Source organism: Penaeus chinensis, chromosome 5 (genome assembly GCF_019202785.1).
Source record: "Penaeus chinensis breed Huanghai No. 1 chromosome 5, ASM1920278v2, whole genome shotgun sequence".
Classification (NCBI taxonomy): Eukaryota; Metazoa; Arthropoda; class Malacostraca; order Decapoda; family Penaeidae; genus Penaeus; species Penaeus chinensis.
Window position 1 is genome coordinate 13,731,387 of NC_061823.1, and position 12,500 is coordinate 13,743,886.

General features: G+C 38.8%; 2 protein-coding genes across 2 annotated transcripts in view; one reads left to right on the plus strand and one right to left on the minus strand.

The window, feature by feature from the left end:
* LOC125025828 overlaps positions 1–879 on the plus strand; it is a 16,446-nt gene extending 15,567 nt beyond the window's left edge. The window contains exon 7 of the mRNA XM_047614098.1: positions 1–879. This exon is cut by the window's left edge and continues 632 nt beyond it. Within this exon, the coding sequence (XP_047470054.1) occupies positions 1–91 (91 nt within the window). The 3' untranslated portion in view covers positions 92–879.
* Positions 880–9,211: 8,332 nt separating this feature from the next.
* LOC125026002 (transcription and mRNA export factor ENY2-like) overlaps positions 9,212–12,500 on the minus strand; it is a 5,199-nt gene continuing 1,910 nt past the window's right edge. The window contains exons 2-3 of the mRNA XM_047614371.1: positions 10,495–10,582; positions 9,212–9,667 (exon numbers count right to left, since the gene is read on the minus strand). Of these exons, the coding sequence (XP_047470327.1) occupies positions 9,594–9,667; positions 10,495–10,582 (162 nt within the window). The 3' untranslated portion in view covers positions 9,212–9,593. The remainder of the gene's footprint in view (positions 9,668–10,494; positions 10,583–12,500) is intronic.

A 12,500-nucleotide genomic window follows, 5' to 3' on the forward strand; every position in this document is an offset into this window, starting at 1 on the left:
CCATTGCCAAAATGGTAGTTGCACTCAGGGCCATACCTCCTCCACTCCAAAACCTAAATCACGACTCCTGCCTCCTTTTTTTAAAAAGTGAAAAAAATGGCTGACCTGTATCCAATCATTGAGATCACACCATGAATTGATGATTAAGTGTAAGAAGAAGTTTGTAAAAGAATATAGGAAAGGTATATTCTAAGTGAACTAGGCCTCATGATATACATATTATATGATAAAGTACAAATTATGAGTAGAGTGGCAAAAATCAGGTGCCTGTTTATATTAATTTCCAGAAAGTTTGACAAGCTACATTCCATACTTTGTTAATTCATATTGATTTAGTATACAAGTAAGTTTATTTCAGGTTTAATTTTATTTTCAGAATTCATTAGCTTACATTATTGTCCTCAATGAAATTTGGATTGTTCAGATAATTAATTTTGTGTTTAATAGAAAATCTTGTACACTTTGAGTTTGGTGAAGGACTAAATCTTAGATATACTCCATAATACATTTGGAGAATATCAATTTAATTTTGCAGTCACTACCCATCCTATGAGATAAAACATCTTAAGATTGCATTTGTTAATATTTACTTAAGTATCCCAAAAGCTTTCATACCATGAAAATAGAAGCTGTTTTGCTATATATTTTGCTTTTGTAGATTTGTTGTTTCTAAAGAATATCATTATATAAGCCAAGAAGAGAACTTGCAATTCCTCCAGTTTGTCAGTGTTTTGCTGTTTTTTATTTCAATATGTTGGAGATTATTTTTGTTCTTTAGATTTACGATCAAATTTAGAACTTACTTTAAAACAAAGATTTATGTACTCTTATAATAAACCCAAGGTAAATAACCAAGATAAATATAAACCTTATAAACCAGAAGACTTTTTTTGATGTTCCCTTTCCTTCTTTCTTTATTTCTTTCTTTCTTTTTTTATTTCTTTTTTTTAGGTAGGGAGGTAGGGCGGTAGGGAGGTGGAGAGAGAGAGAGACTTGTTGAAATAAAGGGAGCGAGTGATGGTTTGTGTGCGTATAGTGGGTGATTCTTATTATCTCTCTACCATATTTTGTCATTATGAATATTGTTTTGTAACATCACTGCATGTCCCTATACAATAAGTCCTCGAGGGGTTTTCAGATCTTTAAGTAGCCTGTGAACTGTCCATAAAACAGATATCCTACAAAGGGCAAGATCTTCATAGACAAAGGGTAGTCAAAAAGAAATTTGAAAGTTCAAGGTTTATTTCACACAATAACCTCATACAGTACTGTGAAGAAAATCTTCACCAGGAGTAAATTTATGAAGAGTGGTAATGGTATAAATCAAATTTCTCATTTTCTTGTACATCAAGAAAATGTAATATACCTAAATAGGTCAGTGATATAAACCATAATAGTTTGCACCTCCACACAAAGTACAATTTGATTTGATCTTATAAATGAGCGAATGTAAAAAAAAAATATAAATTATATAATAAAAAGTTATTTCATATCAATATAAACTGGGAACTATATCAATGCATGTTTAATAGAACCTTTTATTTTTATTATTTTTTATTTATTTATTTATTTATTTATTTATTTTTTTTTTTTTATGAATCCAAAATTGGCCCATTTATATACCACAGTAAATCACATTATATGAAACTGGTCAAGCTCAACAAAATGTAGTTGTCTAGAAAGTTTTGAGCATTAACTTTTTCAGTAAAACTGCCTCATTCTAATTTCCAAATGCTATTTTGTAGGCTCATTGTATCATTAGCATGGTATTTATTATTATTTATCATGAATACCCCCCTAATCCTTTGCCCGTTGTTGTCGTAGGGGGGGGCTTAGGAGACGGAGACTGAGACCCAATGATGAGGAACTCCTCAACCTTGGGACTCAGCCATCGACTCAACTAATTTTGCATGGTCTTTTTTTTTCCACTCATACTTTTTGTTTCAGTTCCTTCACCAATCCCTTCTACTATCCACCTCCTAAGGTGCGAGAGCCATGCTGAAAGGATGAAAGGCTGACTTAGTGTCAGTCCTGAACGGCCTGCGGGAGCCATGGGCACGGTATTCCCCTGCCATACCTGGCCCTTACCCCTCAAGGGGACTCTGAGGGGTGGACTGTTTTTTTTCCCCAACATACTCCAGGCTTATCATGGCCAATAATGAAGACGAAATCCCACTTTTAGGGGCAATGAGGCTTGCCCCTTCATCAAATAGCCTCAATCCCAGCTCTCATTTGACCACGGCTCCGAACACTGCAACAACTACCCGCTCCTCAATGCCTACTAGTACAGTGTCAACCCAAATCAACAACCAACCCCCAGGAGACATTTCTACTCTCCCAACATGCTCAACTTCAACACCTTTACTCCCACAACCTTCTTCATCAACTACCCCATCTCCCCTTATTACTACCTTACAAGCTTATTGACCACCTCCCCATAACACTACCCCCCCTCAACACTACTCCCTCCTCCACACGTCCCTGCACTTCTACTACCCCCACCTCTACAAAATTCTTAAATAATCTATAGCCCAGCCAAATGGGACCGATTTTTCGTAATCTCTCCCACAGCTCCCTACTCTAAAAACACCCTCCTCTTCCAACAATGCCTCCAAAAACAAGTAGGCAAAATCTCTTTCCGTAGCCGACCCGACTACTCCCGTCTCGTCACAGTAACAACTGAAAACCAAGCTATAGCATTAACAAAACTAACTGATCTATGTCATAATCCCATCCCTACAGAACCTCATCCAACCCTCAATACTTGCACCGGAACTGTTTCTATCTCCCCAACAGATTGCCCAATCTATGACAAAGAATGGTCAGATTGTGGAGATTTACTCGCCTGTCTCACAGACTATGATGCAACATATGTACAATGCTACTCCATTCCTCCCAGAGGAAATCGTAAGAAATCCATTAACGTTGCCAAAATTACTTTCCGTAGACATGATCTTCCCTTTAATGCTTACATAGGTGGGGAATCCCTACCTGTCCAACCATACCAACCTCCTCCTCGTCAGTGCCAAAATTGTTGCCGTTTGGGACACCCAGCCAAACACTGCCAATCCACAGCCAGATGCCCCCTATGTGCCCAACCTGGCCATACTCGATCAAACTGCTCTGCACAATCACGCACATATGCAAACTGTGGCGACCCCCATAATGTATTTTATAAAGGCTGCCCCACCTACAAATTTGAGTCTGAGGTAGCAACTCTCAGATTCAGACTTGGACTCACCCTACGTGAAGCCAGACAGGAAGCACGTTGACGAGGCTTTTCTCTTACCCCCTACTCCAGTAATGTCGCTCACTCTGCCAATCCCCCTACCTCCCAAGCTCCTACATCCTCTCCTAAACCTAACCCCCCTCCATCTAACTTCCCCTCTTCTACCTCCTACCTTCCCCAGTCAAATTCTTTTGCCATCCTAAACCCAGACACTCCAATCTCTACCCAATCAAATTCTTTTGCCATTCTAAATCCAGACACTCCAATCTCTACTACAGCCCCAACATCATCCCCTCTCCCTCCCCGTACTACCCGCAACAGACAGAATAAATGTTACACCCCCTCTTCCCCAACCTTACAATCATTTCCACCTTCCTTTGTCCCTATTCAGACACCAGACTTCTCTTCCCCCCTCACAAGAAAACCTTTATCTCAAAAAACTCCCCAACCAACCCCATTACAGAAACTCTTGAAGATATCCAGAACTACATAATAGAGTCCCAAACTGATATTCATCCACCTTCAAATTCTACAACTCCCGCTCCCTCCACACTCAAAGTGACTGCCGATATCCATCCTCCTCCTACTCATATTCTCCCTACACCCAATCCTCCTACCCCATCCCAACAAAACCCATTCCCCCTGACTCCAGCTCCACCTATATTAACCCTCCCATTATCCCCTCTACCCCTTCCACTCCCTCCTGGATACACACGTGAAACCCTCATGTCACAAGTACCCTCTTCCCCAGACCCTCTACCTCCCGACACCCCTCCTGATACAACACCACCTCCCCAACCTCATTCTTTATCCCACCCTCTAGCACCTTCCCCTTCAAATTCTCCAACACGCACTGCAATCTTTGCCAGTAAATCAACTAAAGTATAACTATCCTTCATTGGAACATTCGCGGTTTCCGAATGTTCCTCTTTCAGTCCCACATATTCTATTGTCATGCCCACGTCCACCCTACATAGACATCCCATCTTATCAGACATCCTTACAGAATCTCACACTTTCTGCTTTGACAACCTGTTTTCCTTCCTCAAACGCATATATATCCTTCACTTGATCTAACCCCTTTACAATACCTCATCCGACCCTAACCCATTCACTCACCAATTCCTTAACCCAGCTTTAACAACTAATCACTAAGCCAACCATCCTTCACTAACATTAACTATAGTGCTATATGACCCTAGATGTCTAGCACATTTATTTTGCTTTTAACCATTAACCATTACATCCGCATTTGCACTCCATGAATCCGTACTAGCTATGTTTTTTTTTTACCTAGAAAAAGCATATGATATGACATGGAGGTACCATATTCCATAGGCATACATGGAAACATGGGTGTCTTCATAAAGTCTTTCCTCTCCCAACGCACTTTCCAGGTCAAAATTGCCTCTGCCACATCATCTTTCCTTCCTCAAATTGAAGGCGTCCCACAAGGCAGTATGCTTAGTACCACCTTATTTCTTCTTGCTGTAAATGACATTGCCTCAGTTCTACCACCAGGAGCCCGGTCATTGCTATATGTTGATGATTTAACCATCTATGCCTCTTGAACATCCATACCAAATCTCTACCAATTTCTTCAATCTGCAATATCATCAGTTTCCTCCTGGGCCACAAACCATAGCTTCCGCTTTTCTGTCTCCAAATCTTTTTCCATCCTTTTCTCTCGCACACTTGTAGGTCCTCTACCTTCACTCTTCATGTATGACACTCCACTCCAACACCGTTCCTCTGGTAAATTCCTAGGCGTCATTTTTGACTCCAAACTATCCTGGCGAGACCATATTCTTTTCATCAAAGAAAAAGTTCGCCGCCGTCTCCGAATTTTACAAACCCTATCCCATTTTTCTGGGGCTCAGACCGAAAAACTCTCCTTCATCTTCATGTCACCTTGATCCTCTCTACTCTTGATTATGGATGCCATATCTACTCCTCTGCTTCAACTTCTCTCCTTGCTCATCTTGATGCAATCCATCACTGTGGTCTTCGCTTAGCCCTAGGTGCCTTCCGCTCCTCTCCAGTTGAGAGCCTGTACACTGAATCAGGCATACCATCTCTCTCTCGACGCCGTACCCTTCTCTCTCTCCGATGTTATGGTCGATTCCACCAACTTCCCCTCACTAAACTAACTATCCCACGATCCCTACTTCCTACCTTTGCTTCTTCTCCACGTTTACCTACTCCTTTCTCCACTCGCATGGACACCCTCCTCTCCCATTCCCCTTTTCCCCATCTCCGACCCCTCCCGTTCTCTGTCCATTCAGTCCCTCCATGGCTTATACCTTGCCCCCATATTTGCTCCTCTGTCTACCCTGACCCACCAAAATCAAATATTCCTCCTACTGTCCTTCTCACCCATTTCCTTGACCATGCCTCCACTCATTCCTCCAGTATTCACGTCTACACTGACGGCTCCAAAACCACCTCCGGTGCTGGTTTTGCAATAATCTTCCCAACTCGTACTTTCAAATACCCCCTCCCTCCTGAATCCAGTGTCCTTACTACAGAACTTTATGCACTCCTTTTTGCCATAAAACACATATACTCACTCCCCTCTTCCTCTTATACAATTTTTACTGACTCCCGTAACTCATTAACTCTCATAAAGTCAATACACACGACCAACCCCCTTGTTTGTAAGATCCAGAACTGGTTGTTCTACCTGTCCACGCGTCATAAAACAATAAAATTTTGCTGGGTACCCAGCCATGTTGGAATCCCCGGCAATTAACAGGCAGATACTCTAGCACGCTACGCTGCTATGTCCACATCAAACCAACCACGTTTCTCACATATCCCAGCCACGGATTATTACCCACACTTTAAGACCTTTTTGTATAATCGATGGCAATCTTTTTGGTCAAGTCTCCACACTAACAAATAACATAGTGTAAAACTGTCAATCTCCTCCGGGTCAGCTCTATTCCATCGGAACAGACGGGAGACGGCTCTCGCCGGCTTACGCATTGGCCACACCCGTCTAACACACTCTTTCAGTCCCACATATTCTATTGTCCCCCCCAATCCCTTGCCCGTTGTTGTCGTGGGGGGGCTTAGGAGGCGGAGATTGGGACCCAATGCTGGGGAACTCCCCAACCTTGGGACTCAGCCCTCGACTCAACAAATTTTGCATGGTCTTTTTTTCCCCCTCCTACCTTTTCCTTTCTGTCCCTTCACCAACCCCTTCTACTATCCACTTCCCAAGGTGTGAGAGCCGTGCTGAAAGGATGAAAGGCTGACTTTGTGCCAGTCCTGAACGGCCTGAGGGAGCCATGGGCAAGGTATTCCCCTGCTTTAGTTGTCTAGCCCTTACCCCTCAAGCGACCATGAGGGGTGGACCGTTTCTCTCCCCAACATACTCCAGGCTTATCATGGCCAACAATGAATAACCATTAACCATATCATTATTAGAGGCAATGAGGCTTGCCTCTTCATCAAATAGCTCCACCAATTCAAACTCGCCTGATTCCCTGACCCCAGGCTCTCCTTTGACCACGGCTCTGAACACTACAACTAATACCCCCCTCCTCAATGCCGACTAGTACAGTATCCACCCTAATCAACACCCCAGGAGACATTTCTACTCCCAACATGCTCAACTTCAACAACTATACCCCCACAACCTTCTTCATCAACTACCCCATCCTCCCTTATTACTACCTTACAACCTTATTGTCCACCTCCCCATAACACTACCTCCCTCAACACTACTCCCTCTTCCACATGCCCCCGTCCTTCTACTACCCCCATCTCTACAAAATTCTTAAATAATCTATAGCCCAGCCAAATGGGACCGATTTTTCGTGATCCCTCCCACAACTCACACTTTCTGCTTTGACAACCTGTTTTCATTCCTCAAATACATGTACATCCTTCACTTGATCTAACCCCTATACATTACCTTACCCAACCTTAACCCATTTACTCGTCAATTCCTTTGCCCAACTTTGACAACTAATCACTAACTCAACCACCCTTCACTACCATTTACTATAGTGCTACATGACCTTAGATGTCTAGCACATTTATTTTGCTTTTAACCGTTAACCATTAACCATATTTTATTGTCATGCCCACGTTATGAAGCAGCCCGTACCTCTACTTTCTCCCACCTATCCTCCCTACATAGACATCCCAACTTATCAGACATCCTTACAGAATCTACACTTTCTGCTTTGACAACCTGTTTTCCTTCCTCAAACGCATATATATCCTTCATTTAATCTAACCCTTTACATTACCTTATCCTACCCTAACCCATTCACTCACCAATTCCTTAACCCAGCTTTAACAACTAATCACTAACCCAACCACCCTTCTTCACTAATATTAACTATAGTGCTACATGACCTTAGATGTCTAGCACATTTATTTTGCTTTTAACCATTAACCATTAACCATTATCATGAATATAAACATTTTATTTGGAAAATTTTCAGGAACAAGAAATTGCATTTACTTTTTCTATGATGCACATCTCAAAGGTCTTTTGTTTATGAGAGCATTGTTCTCTCTCAGTGAGCAGGCAGGAAGAAGAGTATTTTAGTAGTTGGTCAGAAAATAACATTCAAGATTTTGTGCAGTTTCAGTGAGTTTTGAACATTTTATGGTATGTATATTCAAGACTGGATTGTCAAGTTGTATTTAATAGGATTTGGAAATCTAATTATGATATAATTCATAAAATACGAGCAATGTAATTTACATCATTGAGTGTTTTTCATGCCTTCCTAGAATATCGTATACATTCAGCTTACAGGGCCAGTGTACCAGTGGTAAGATGACATGTACTGGGCTACTAGGACCAAGGATCAAGCCAGTGGAGCCATTGAAGTGAGTGTCATTTTTTAAGTAATATATATTATTAACAGTGTTTTCAGGGGACATTATGAATCTTGTGTGCTTTCATTACCATTCCAAGCAATATTTTGGTTTGTTTTCTGTATGTTGTGAAATTCTAAATGCAATATTGTGATCAAGGAACTTATCAATTGTGATATTATTTAAGATGCAAGGTTTCTGTAGATTAGGCTAGTGTTCTATTTTGGCAGATAATGTATAACCCATATTTTGTGTGATAAATTTCTGTGATCTTCAAATATTAAGATTTTATAAAGGCAAAAGTTATGTTAGCTTATTAGTGCAATGTGGGAAAACTTTCTGTGCGTTAAACCAATGCCGATGGGCATAGCATGTATGTACATGCCATGACCACTGGTAGTTTACTTGTTTAATTGTTTTTATGCATAGGTGGCTACACTTGTACCAAGTCACCAATGAGTCAATTATGAGTACTGCCTGTCTTGCCCGTTCACCCTTTTCATTGATTTCTGAAAATATTTTACATTATCTTATTTTGCTGTTACTAATGTTTATAACATTATAGTAATTATAATATTTATTATAAAAATAACACCCTCGATATTCATAGCACTAGTAAAAATTATGTTTTTCCCGCTAGTTCAAGGAAGGTGAAATGAGGTAAGGTCACAAGGTCTACTAATTGACTCCTTTATGACTCAGCACTATCAGAGCCATCTATGTGCAGAGACATTTCACAAAAATATAAAAAATGAGCACAGCATTTTCCCCAATTTTTATTCATTTTCCCTGGCGGCATGTGGTTAACTGTCAGTTACTAGTGATTTATATAGTCTTATGTCTGTGCTCATTTTACATCAAGTTCCTATAACTGTATATTTTTTTTTGTTTGATGTTAAATTCCATATCATATTTGGAATGATATCCATTAAAATTTAATTTGTTATATTTCATTGACAGGTCGAAACTTTTCTCCAATTAATGAATGTTCGTCTGATGGGTAGGTGATTCTTAACTCCTAGTACACTGATACCACTTTAATTTATCCATTAAAAAGAAAAGGAAAAAAGAACCTGTGTTGTTTTACTGTTCCTACAATTTGCCGAAATTTGTGAAACAATACCCTAAAAAAAATGTAAATTGTAACTTAGCAATACAATTTTATTTTATTTAAAAATTACACATCTATGAAAAATTATGTTATATGTTTGGATAATAATGTGTTACATGATAAAATGACATTATCTTGTCAAACCTTGTACACTGTAACTTGGTAATACAATTTTATTTTCTTTAAAAATTACACATCTATGAAAAATTATGCTATATGTTTGGATATTAATGTGTTACATGACAAAATGACATTGTCTTGCCAAACCTTGCAATACATATTTAGGTTCACTTGAAAATAACATAATGCAAACAAATGCTAATCTAATGTTTCTTGCAACAGATCAATTTGCAAATACACATTTTCTGTAGATATGACCTCTAACTAAATCATTATAAACACAAAAAATAGTTATAGAGATTGTGCTGCAAGGAATTTCTTTATTTCTGCTAGAAGTTCCCGCTTCACTGTGTCAGGAACCAAATCTGCAAATAAGAAAAAAAAAAATATATATATATATATGAGCCTTACAAGTGATACCACATGCATCAGTAACTGGAGCTCAAAAGTACTGCCAATATTTCTTGACTTGAAAATTGTATTCCACTACAAAATTTGTATATAGAAAAACATTAATTACTGTAGCTGTTACAAAATATCATCTAAAACTACTAGCTGCACTTGTTCAAAGAAATCTAAACAAGTCTGTATAGTATCATTGGCCTTATAATAGCACTTTTTTTGTCATTGTATTCAGAGAATAATACCATTGAAGTATTGGTAGTTTTGGTGCCATTTTCCTGGCAGTTTTAGTAACCATTCCATCTTGGTATAAAGAATTTATAAGTAGAGGACCTGTTCTTTGTTTTTGCCATCCTATCATCCTCATTCATTATAAATGGCATTTTGTCCTGAATGACTTGTAAAAGTAGTAACTGATTCCATTGGTAGACTATGAAAGCTTGGTGCTGTGCCCTAAAAAATCTATTTTGAAACAGGCCCTAGAAAATGGTTCTGTGGTAAAACTGAGTGCTATGATTGGAGTTTTGGTGCATATGATGACTGTTAATGAGCCCACTGATGCACCTTGGATGGAAAATATCAATACATCTGACATACACCTAAAGGTACCAGTAGTACTTCCCTACTCTGTCTGTAAACTTTACTTCCATCAACAAGGCAGTTCAACAATTTGCTCAACACATTAATGTTAAATCTCACTTAATAAATACCAAAGTTAAATCATTATTATTTTATACCAGATTCCAGGAAATTTGAATACATTTTTGTAAACACACTCTATTCAACATACCTCTTCCCTGTGGAGTGATCTCCTTCACTAAGTCATCTACAGTTACTTGCTGCAGCCCTCGTTCTCGCACAATATCCTTGGCATGTTCCTGGAAATACAGTAGTGATGTTACACTGGTAACACAAACTTATATATAAACTTATATTACAAATAATATAAACTATATACACCTTACATGTATATTATATTATGTGTGATATAAACTTACATGACATTTTAAATATGTTAGTTCTATCTAATTATTCATACTTCAAAATTGTCATACTTCTGGTAAAAGAGAGTGAGGGAAGGGCAGGTATTTCAAGTTGCATGATACTTCTATTAAATAAAATAGGGCAAAGAAAAGTGTATTGTGCCTATGAAAATCAGCCTAATATTTCTGAGACCTGGAATATTGAATTTTTAATTCAGGAGTTATACTGATGTTCCCCTAGGGCAACATATGATCATCCAGACAAGAGACATGCTATGCTAATCAGTCCACTGGAACAATGTTCATTGGTATCAGTGGGTAGCTCTTCTGTCTAATCACTAAGACAATTAAATACTGCCTGTCTAGGGCACAGAAGCGACTTAAAACTGACTAAATTTATTTCATGTCACTGTATATCAATGCCAACATGATTAATAATGCATTAAATTAAGAAGTCTGCTCATCTTAAAATACTTTTCATGTCTGACACTCCAGTTACAAATTGCAATTAAAGAAGAGTCTACATAATAAGTAAAATCTAATCCCATATAACATTACATTTCAACTAACCAATCAATCTGTTCTATCTCACTCCAACTTTGCATGTCAAAATATATTTAAATCCCACCCACAGTGAAACCAGTAATGTTCCACATCTACAAATTAGAACATAGTACAGTCATAACGTATGACAATCAAACTTTCATGGGAAACAGTGTAGGAAATCAATAAACATGAAATCTAGAACACTTCATCCACAACATTTCCTGCACAAACTGAAAATTACCAAACTCACACATCATGGCAGACCACCCCCCATGCTGGGATGACATCTTCTGCTCTAAGTTGTACACACAGTTAATCTTTATGGTATGCATGGTATGGCAAATTGAAGGTCATATTCTTATAGAGGACAAAAAGTAGTCATCTTTACAAGAAATAATCTGCAGACAGGGACAGTAATGCTACAAATAAAGGAAAAAAAATCATGGAAAGCACTGCTCATGGCCTAAGTCTATTTGGTGCTCTCGACTTTCAGTTCTATCTTGCTGTGCAAACCGAGTAGGAGACCATGTTTCCTGAGGATGTTGACATCCCTTCCTTCAGGCATGCCCAGTCATGGCAACTAAAATTGTTGGACAGATTTCATGACTTAGTTTCTGGTGACTGTGTCTGTACTGTAAAGATTTGCTGTGCATTTCTTGCAAATGCATTTGTTAAGGAGAAATAGCTTCTCAAAAGTAGGTGTCTTTTTAACCTCAGTACCTACAACACTGTCTATCCCACAGTCAAGAGCATTGAGGGCAGGGAAATTCTATTCTATGTTTCCCTTGCTTATGATTTTTCACTCAAGCAGCTGACTCTGCATGCACCCTGAAATGTTCGGTATGGCACTGGGGGCCCCTGCTGTGAGTTGGCTAAAATGTTACTTGATGTTGAAATAATACTTGCATTAACATTCATCCTTCACAGGTAAAAAATAAACTGAGGCATTTCTTTAAACTGCTGTGCATTTTCTAGAAAAGAGCCACCTATTGGGAAACTAATTTCTGGGCATTCAATACATCTATAATAATTAATCCAAGAAAACTCCTCCTAAATAACAGGCTATTTATAAGTAAGGACCATTTTATGTTGTTTAGTGTCAGAAAATATGAGGAGAGCATTTGTTGAAGTTAAGGCCAAAGAACCATAAGGCTCAGAGGCAACTACAATTGCTCTGCACACACATATTGTTTGTGGTGAGCAGATCATTAAAAAATCATAGTTTACATTTTTATCCTACATTAGATGGAATACAAACTGTAGGTTT